The sequence below is a fragment of the Lucilia cuprina genome, chromosome 5 (genome assembly GCF_022045245.1).
Source record: "Lucilia cuprina isolate Lc7/37 chromosome 5, ASM2204524v1, whole genome shotgun sequence".
Classification (NCBI taxonomy): domain Eukaryota; kingdom Metazoa; phylum Arthropoda; class Insecta; order Diptera; family Calliphoridae; genus Lucilia; species Lucilia cuprina.
Window position 1 is genome coordinate 16747320 of NC_060953.1, and position 10000 is coordinate 16757319.

Sequence of the window (10000 nt, forward strand, 5' to 3'; positions counted from 1 at the left end):
CTAGACTATAGACTAGACTATAGACTAGACTATAGACTAGACTATAGACTAGACTATAGACTAGACTATAAACTAGACTATAGACTAGACCATAGACTAGACTATAGAGTAGACTATAAACTAGACTATAGACTAGACTATAGACTACACTATAGACTACATTAGTACAGATTATGATTAACCTATAGATCAACATTTTTAGCCATTAAATCGTACAAAATGTAAAAAATAATATTCAAGAAATTACATTAATTATCTTCACTACAACTAAACTTTATTTAAATTCTTATTATTATACTTTTCCATAACACTACGAGCATATTTCAATTCCTCTAATAATACTTTCAATTGCACATTATCAATATTCACCACATGTGTGGTATTTTGCGGTAAACCATCTACCAATTCTTGGGAAACTTTTAACTCAAAACGACTGCAATTAATACTGTCACCGGTGGAAGGTAAATGTTGTATGGAGGATAATTCATTAACTAGAATTGAAAAACAAGATAAAAAGATGCATAAATAATAAAAGGGGTTTGCAAAAAAAAACACACAAAACAAGTTTTCCTACTTTTAAAAGCTCTATCAATTAAACGTTGACGTATGGCTGGTGCATGCAATGCTAAAACACTACACATGGCCTCGGCATGTTCTTTAGGTAAACCCAATTGTTGTATTTCCTCATTGAACACTAGTTCACTGGCATTGTGTCGAGCGGCATTGTTCAAAAGAAAATGTATACAAGCCACGGCAGTTTTGCCATCAGCTGAGACTGAAGAAGTTAAGGATTTTACTTCCGTTTCCTGTAAATATTAAAAGAAATTTAATAACTACTTTATTAAATTATCTGAAATTTCTTACTTACATCAAAATCTTGTCCCAATATCTTTTTGGCTACTAAATCTGCCAAAATTTTTAGTTTGTTAGCATCCAATACTGAGAGGGTTGATATGATTTCTCCCAACACCCAATCAGGACAATCACCATCTCCACAAAAACGAAATTTCTAAAAATATATTACAATGATGACGCTTTTAAACTTAATTGTGAGTTAAATGAAGTTTTGATAATTATCATTATTATTAAAATCAATTGGCATACAGTTGGATAGTTTTGCGACAGCACGTATTAACAAAAATATTTTATTTAATTTTAATTTGTCTAAAATTTATTGTTTTACACTATTACACTTAACAGTAAATTAAATTTGAAATAAACATTAATCGTGTAGTGGATAAGGACAACATTTGTCATTATAGCACATTTTTATATGGCTAAATATTTGGAAATGAAGAAATGTTTTTTTAGGGATTAAGACAGATGAGACAGAGATACTTCTCTTTGTGTCTAATCCTCTTCTATCTATCTATCTATCTATCTATCTATCTATCTATCTATCTATCTATCTATCTATCTATCTATCTATCTATCTACCTATCTATCTATCTATCTATCTATCTATCTATCTATCTATCTATCTATCTATCTATCTATCTATCGACCTATCTATCTATCTATCTATCTATCTATCTATCTATCTATCTATCTATCTATCTACATATCTATCTATCTACCTAGCTATCTATCTATCTATCTATCTATCTATCTATCTATCTATCTATCTATCTATCTATCTATCAATCTATCTATCTTAAAAAGATATGATGTGGCATGTGGACTTCACCATATGGTCATTACAGATGTTACAGATTTTACTGTCTATGCGGGACCAATAGGCATTAAGTCCATGTTTATCATCTGCGAAAGGTGGTGTGCGACCACCACACACATCTGCTGTGTTTACCCTATCATTATGCCATGTACTTTGCGTTATCGAAAGGATCATGAATGTAACGCTGAATGCAATAGTCGTACATACGAAGATCTTCCTAAAACGCTTCGGGGGAAAACTCCGACTGCGTTATTTTCTAGTTGGGGTGATTCGTCTTATGACATTCCAGAAGGATTATAGTGTTTTATTCCTTGACCGGTTCTCTCATGAAGATGAAGTTCTAAGGATATATTTAAGCAACTCACTCCTTTGACCATGTCAGTTGTCTCATAACGAAATGACAAGACATGCGGGCATTAACACTTATGTGGGTAAAGAGACACAGGACTACAAGTAGCAATGATATTGCTGAGTCTGTAGCAAATGCTGCAATCATGTTGAGGGGCAGGTGCAATTGTTCTGTGGAGTTGTATATTCTCTAAAATCTACGTTATTATACTTGCTCAACCACTAGTGCGCTGTGTTCTTATACGGATCAATGTAGAACTGCCTATTATAGTGGACATTACTGTAAATTTGGTTGTCATGCTAATCGCATTGCTTTACCATACAATAACTTCTGCGAAAGTTGTCATAATTAGGATGAATATTCTCTGTAAATGTCCAGCTCTGGAAACGGTTAGATATAGAACTTTAGGATCAATCTACTTCAATGATCTATCTGAAATATCAAGTGTTCAATTAGAACGACTCAGTGCATTCTTTAAATTTTTACTAATCTGGAGGTAAGCTTCATACTACGTCTCTATTTAAGACGTTTTTCTACTTTTTTTATACTTTATCTCTCTTTTCAGAATCTCTTTTAGAGCAACTCTTCTCAATTTCTGCTATAGGCGGTGAGTGACTTCCAATCACGACATTCATACGGTAATCTAAAACCGCGATATCGATGACGTCTCTATGAATGTCATCTCTATGAAAGCTCTGCATACGAATTTCTATCTGCTTGTATACACGAAGGTCCTTTCCGACATGCCTCGGGGGAGCATCTAACTGCGTGATGTTAAAATTTGGGAAGACTCCCCCGTTGACATCCGAGGAGGAACTGTTTAGTCAGTATGATTTTATGTTCCTTGATTGGGAGAACCTTCTTTTCCTCGTGTAGTTGGAGCTCTGTGGTTAGTTATAGTCCTTAGGGCAAAATTTTTGTAGCTTTGAATATTTCTCCACTGGGTATCACTCAGTGAGGGAGACCACAGTGACCACTGACCGGGCAATGGTTTTTTTAGCTTGCCAACAAGGTTTCTTTGTCCATTCCACAAGAGCTGCCAGCTAGCGCTTTGAGGACCTTATTTCTACTTTGCAATCTATGCGTAATTGCAGTGGCATGTGCTGAGGACGTAAACAGGATGTTAAAGGTGACCCCCAAAACCTTTGGGTGGTTCACAGTCGGTATTTGGTTTTCATCGACTACAACGAATAGGTTCAAGTTTACCTCCTTCTTCCAGGTGGTGAAAATTGTATCTGTTGACTTCGCTGCTGATAGTTTCAGATTACGTCCAGTGAAGAGGTTGTGTATTTCTCCGTGATAAGCATTCACTACAACAACTACAGACAATTCTATTTGTAAACTCTATTACTTGAATATCCTTGTTCAAAGTGAAATGTTATATGTATTGGATTTATGAAAACTTTTGATTAAGGTTTTTAAGTTAATTTCTTAATTTCCAAAACAAGTTCAGATTGGGTTAAAGCTTAAATATTTGCTTTTAACTTTTTATAATTAATTAAATTAAACTGAATGTTGCAAAACTTTTTGTATTAAGAAATAAAGAGCTGAAATCCAAAAATATTTTTAATTAAAAAAAAAACTCCACAAAACTTTTAATAAATATCTAAAAATAAAACCTACTTTGAAAAAAACATCCGTTTTCATTTAAAAAATATTTACAGAAAGTCTAAAGATGCGTAGGATTAAATTTATGAAAAAAAATAACCTTTTAAAACATGTTTTTTTTTTATATCAAGAAGCGATGTTTTAATTCTCACATTTGTTTGCTAGAAAAAAGACAAATATTTAACTAGAACTAAAGCTAGTCACGTTAAAGAAATGCTAATCAAAGTACTAGTGCAGAATGCACAAGTATGTTGTTGCTTCAAAGAAGAATAACAGAAAATACAAATCTCAAGGGACAAATAAAACATTTTACTAGGATAAAGTTAAATATGGTTTATGCTTTTAATAAATTGTTTATTTTTTATATTTTTATTTATTTTAACTAAAAAAGCCAACATTTATCATATAATTAACAGGAATAAAAGGAATTTTTCTTTAACTGTTACAGGCGTTTTTACAAGTTTGTTTAAATTTATGACACTTGTTGCAATAGAGCATACGTTAGAGAAAGAGATTATAAAAAAAAGTATATGTTTACAAAGACAAAATGTTAACAAGCAAAGGAACAAATAAAAACAAAAAAACTACCCACCCCCCAAATGTATATTTTCCGGTATTTTCACATTTATTTAATTTTTTAATTTATCAAACCGTTTGTCTGAGCAATGGTTTGGAAGTAAAGAAAGTTAAGGCTAAACAAAACCAAAGTATACACTACACATTAGTTTATTTTAAGGGAATTGTTTAAGAAATAGTCTTTACCAAAGGCATATAAGGAGTGAGATCGAAAAATTCTTAACATACATATATGTTTATAAAAAAGAAACCACTAAACTCACAGCTTTATTTTTTTTTATTTGATTCAAATTATTATTACAATTTACAAAAAAAAATATTTTTATAGTTTTAATCACTAGTGATGAAATTTTGAACCTTTTTCGGAAACCCTTCCATTAACGTTTTTGTAGTGCTTTCTGTCACTTTGCTCGAACATGTAGTCCATCTCCGTTTAAAATCTACCACACTTTTGGACACCTTTTTTGTACTCTTCAATTCTCTTTTAACAAGAGCCCAATATCTCTCCAGTGGCCTTAGCTCCGGGCAGTTTGGAGGATTTGCCTCTCTTGGTACAAATACCACATTATTGTTCTTGTACCACTCAAGGGCTTGTTTACCATAGTGACAGGATGCCAAGTCAGGCCAAAAATAAGTGGACACATTATGTAGTCTTATGAATGGAAGCAGCCTTTTTTGTAAACATTCCTTGATGTAAATTTCGGTATTTATAGAGCCCGTTGTAACAAATGATTGGCTTCTTTTGCCGCAACTGCATATTGCTTGCGTTCTATTTTTTGGCTTTAGAAACATCATGTGGACCATTCCTTCTACCTGAACCAGGTTTTCTATCAACTGACAAGTTCTCCCGGTACTGTTTAATAACATTGGAAACAGTTTGACGGCAGACCTTTGTATGCTTGGCCAACTTTTTGTAAGACCAAGTTGGGTTTAGTTGAAAATATTTAATAATTTCAGTACGCACTTTTTTCTGGTCACTCATTTTAATTAGATTAACAAAAAAATTAATATAATTGACATTACACATAATAACTGACATGTTTTTCAAAGGTAACTTGATCAAAAAAAAATCAAATAATACTTTGGTTGAAAAATGTAATGAAAAATGTGTGTTAAGAATTTTTCGATCTCACTCCTTAGTAAATGTTTCCCTTCATAATATTGAAAACAGTTCTTTTTTAATTACATATTATATAATGTTAAGTACTACCCATTGTAGTGTACACTTTTAGCTATGAAATCCTTTAGAGCCTTTTCTCAACATTTACTGGTAATTATTTTATTAACTGTTTTAAGTCTTTTATAATTGTTAAGAATTCAACAGAAACAAAAAAAGTATAACAAATGTGATATTTCCTTTTCTAGCTTAACTGGAAAATGTAGATGGGTGGGTATAGCTGTAGCCTCCGCTAGAATACGAATTTGTATAAAAATGCCTGGATATTCGTTTAAAGTGCACAGTTATCATTTGATATTTGCTGAAATAACAGTGACAAGTGTTGATAATAATTTAATTAAAAATATTTGTAAAAAAGTATTGTAAAAGAAACTGTTATTATTGTCTTCTTAAAGTTTATTGCAAAGTTATTAGTTTAACGTTTATTGAACTAAACTTTTAAAAGGTAAAAAAAAGAAAATGTTAAAAATATTGAAAGTTATGTGCAAAACGAAGAACCTTCAATAATAAATAATTGAACAATTAATTCGAGTCAAATTTTCGTAATTCCGAAAAATATTCAGAAAAATATAAAATTGTTTAAATCAAGCTAAAGAAGGTGCTGTTAATGGACAATTTCAATCAATACAGATTAAAAGTTAAAGTAAGACACACGATAGTTTTTTGGTAACAATTCCTCTGGTTTTGATTTGCCCAAAGAGTATTTAGTATTTCTATATACTTACGTAAGTTTTGGCCATTATTGGACCTAAATTACTTTACTCTGACACAAAAATGCTAAATCATATGAATGTTATAAAGCTTAGGAGGCTCTCAAGGATATTTTTTTCACCATTGAGTTTTTAACTTAACTTTTCCTTTATGAAAATGGTCTAAACACTGTGTTCAGTAAGTTTAGTTGTAGAATCGTTATATGAAGTGAATTTCGTAGCGATTCAAAAACATTTGGACCATCATGCAAGAATGAATCATTTCGCAATTTGGCAAAGTTTGAAAACTAAGCCACAGATCTAACAACTGAAAGCTGAATAGCATCCAAAATATAGCTTTTCTTTCGCAACAACAATAAAAATATTAATTTTCGATTCGATTCCAAAACAATTGGATCATCAAGCAAGAATGAATCATTTCACAATCGGGCAAAGTTTGAAAACTAAGCCACAGATCTAACAACTAAAGGCTGAATAGCATCCAAAATATAGCCTTTATTTTAGGTTCGATTCCAAACCAATTGGATCATCAAGCAAGAATGAATCATTTCGCAATCGGACAAAAGTTTGAAAACTAAGCCACCGCTCTATCAACTGAAGGTTTTTACATAGGGAATAGCTTCCAAATATAGCCTACAATAAAAACATTAATTTTCACCAAATTTCAATACAATTGAACTAATTATTCAATATTTTTTATAACTACTTTCAATACCATTTGCATTTTTGCTAAATACAATTCCAAAATAATAATATTTACAAACTTTTGTTTTCCATTTTAAGCCCCTCCATCCATCCCTCAACATGATGTCCATACGATCTCTACTCCTTGTCGTCGTCATTTGTTTCTGGTATAGCTATGCCAAAGCCGAAACCAGTAGAGATTTACAAAATTGTGAAGCACACTTAAATAAATATCGCAAATTTCTACTACAAGCCATACTAAGTTTTGAAGATGTTTGTGATGCCTACAATGCCAGAGCAAATCCTTCGGCAGATACAGTTTTTCCACCACAAATAGCTTTCTTTGGACGCTATCAACCCACCGAACAAAAGACAGAAGTTTGGTCTTTCTTCAAACTACTAATGGCACAATTTAATGATATGGAATTTTCCAATATTATACGTGATGCTGTTATTGAACGCTGTCACATGAAATATCAAATGCAACAACAGCAGCAACAACGTGATGAAAAACGTAATTCTGTGGTATTGGGCAAGAAACAACGTTTTCATTCGTGGGGTGGTAAACGTAGTGGCAATGATTTGGAACAGGATCATAATGATGATGTCAATTTGAGCTTTTAAATTTAAACGATGCACTAAACTAAAACGTAACTAAAAACACACTTTTAAAGGGCTGGGATAATTGTAAAGTTTGTAAAAATTCTTAAAACGCTATGAAATTATTGTAATTGAAAATTCTAATTTGTACAAAAGTAACTCAAATTTATTATTAAAAAATGTATGTTTTAACTTGTTCTTAAACTTAATTTTAATAAATTATTGCTTAGCAATTACATTAAAGTAATAAAAATTGTTTTATTTATAAATATTTAACAAAAAGCATACCATTTTTTTATTATTTATTATAAAATAAATACATGGAATGTTTACTATTTTTTTAGCACACAACACAACAACAATGCGCCCACGACAGCTGTTTGTCATTAAAAAAACACAATACAGCGGTTGATAAATAATACACAACTGCGGTTGATTTTATATGTTATCATATGTCAAATTTTGAGTGACCAAATATATATAAATTAAAAATACCGTTATAATAAGTTTTTGTGAATAAACAAGTAAGAGTTCTATATTCGGCTTTGCCGAATCTTATATACCCTTCACCATGATGTGTTAAAAAACAGTCATTACGAATTTTATTACAAAAATCAAAATATACCAACTGTAGCCCTTTTATACGATCTAAATTAATCCGGGCTCTACATGTTTAACTTCATATTTCTAGGTTCAATATTATAGAAATTTTAAAAGTACCTTTTGAAGAACAAAAAAGTACCAAAAACTTGTCTTTTATGGATCCCACTTAATCCAGGCTCTACATAATGTTTCTAGTTTCAATATTATAGAAAATTCAAAAAGTACCTTTTGTAGAATGAAAAAGTACCAAAAAGTTCCCTTTTATGTGTTCTAGCCTAATCCTGGCTCTACATACTTAATTTCATGTTTCTAAGTTCAATATTATAGAAAATTCAAAAAGTACCTTTAGTAGAACGAAAAAGTACCAAAAAGTCCTTTTTATAGGTTCTTCCCAGTCAAGGTCCTACATTCTAAATTTCATGTTTCTAGGTTCAGTATTATAGAAAATTCAAAAAAGTACCTTATGTAGAACGAAAAAGTACAAAAAAGTCCCCTTTAATGTGTTCTCGTATATAACCCTTTTAACTGAGATCATTCAAGAGGAATGTAAAGTCAATATAAACAAGTAAGAGTTCTATATTCGCCTGTGCCGCATCTTATATACCCTTCACCATGATGTGTTTAAAGCCTTTTGTACCTTTTGAAGAACGAAAAAGTACCAAAAAGTCCCCATCTATGGGTCCTCAGTTAATCCGGGCCATACAAACTTAATTACATGTTCCTAGGTTCAATATTGTAGAAATTGTAAAAAGTACCTTTTGAAGAACGAAAACGTACCAAGAAGTCCCCTTTTACTGGTTCTCACTTAATCCGGGATATACGAACTTAATAACATGTTTCTAGGTTCAATATTATAGAAATTTCAAAAAGTACCTTTTGAAGAATGAAAAAGTACCAAAAAGTACCCTTTCATGGGTCCTCACTTAATCCTGGCCATACATACTTAATTACATGTTTCTAGGTTTAATATCGTAGAAATTGCAAAAAGTACCTTTTGAAAAACGAAAAAGTACCAAAAAGTCCCCTTGTATGGGTCCTCACTTAATCCGGGCCATACATACTTAATTACATGTTTCTAGGTTCAATATTGTAGAAATTGCAAAAAGTACCTTTTGAAGAACGAAAAAGTACCAAAAAGTCCCCTTTTATGGGTCCTCACTTAATCCGGGCCATACATACTTAATTACATGTTTCTAGGTTCAATATTGTAGAAATTGCAAAAAGTACCTTTTGAACAACGAAAAAGTCCCCTTTTATGGGTCCTCACTTAATCCGGGCCATACATACTTAATTACATGTTTCTAGGTTCAATATTGTAGAAATTGCAAAAAGTACCTTTTGAAAAACGAAAAAGTACCAAAAACTCCCCTTGTTTGGGTCCTCACTTAATCCGGGCCATGCATACTTAATTTCATGTTTCTAGGTTCAATATTATAGAAATTTCAAAAATACCTTTTGAAGAACGAAAAAGTACCAGAAAGTCCCCTTTATAGGTTCTCACTTAATCCAGGCTCTACATACTTAATTTCATATTTCTAGCCAATAACAAAACATTAGTGCTGCTCTCGCTCTGCTACTCTTGCTCTGCTGCTCTCTTGCTCTGCTTTGCTTTTATAAACAAATTACAATAACAATAACAATATTTACCGTATTGTTATGTATTTTGTTTTTGTTTTTTGCAGTTTCTGTCTGAGCATGAATAAAAAATCTAAATTTTATATGAAATTTTCAGAGGTTGTCTCGGTTTTTTGCTCATATCTCCGTTATTTATGGACCGATTTTGCTGATTTTAAATAGCGTTCTTGCCGGTCGTATGTCTGATAGAATTATGGAAGATTCGGATCTCGCAGATATCTGGGGTCTTCTAAAAACTGCTTTCAACAAACATACAGACAGACAGACGGACAGACGGACATGGCTTAATCATCTCCGCTACCTATAAGGATCCAGAATATATATACTTTATAGGGTCGGAAAATTATATTATAGAAATTACAAACGGAATGACAAACTTATAT

At 31.7% G+C, this 10000-nt stretch overlaps 1 protein-coding gene across 4 annotated transcripts in view; it reads right to left on the bottom strand.

Annotated features, from left to right (window-relative positions):
* Positions 1–257: 257 nt before the first annotated feature.
* Positions 258–10000, bottom strand: part of LOC111689150 (COMM domain-containing protein 4) — a 63923-nt gene continuing 54180 nt past the window's right edge. Inside the window, exons 1-4 of one of the 4 annotated variants that reach the window (XM_023451643.2) lie at positions 7668–7722; positions 869–1009; positions 575–806; positions 258–491 (exon numbers count right to left, since the gene is read on the bottom strand). In XM_023451643.2, coding sequence (XP_023307411.2) covers positions 268–491; positions 575–806; positions 869–1009; positions 7668–7670 — 600 coding nt within the window. In that variant the 5' untranslated portion in view covers positions 7671–7722 and the 3' untranslated portion in view covers positions 258–267. Of the gene's footprint in view, positions 492–574; positions 807–868; positions 1010–5332; positions 5687–6859; positions 6952–7667; positions 7723–10000 lie in introns of those variants that run through there. The other 3 variants (XM_046950946.1, XR_006940910.1, XR_006940911.1) reach the window with 3 other exon arrangements.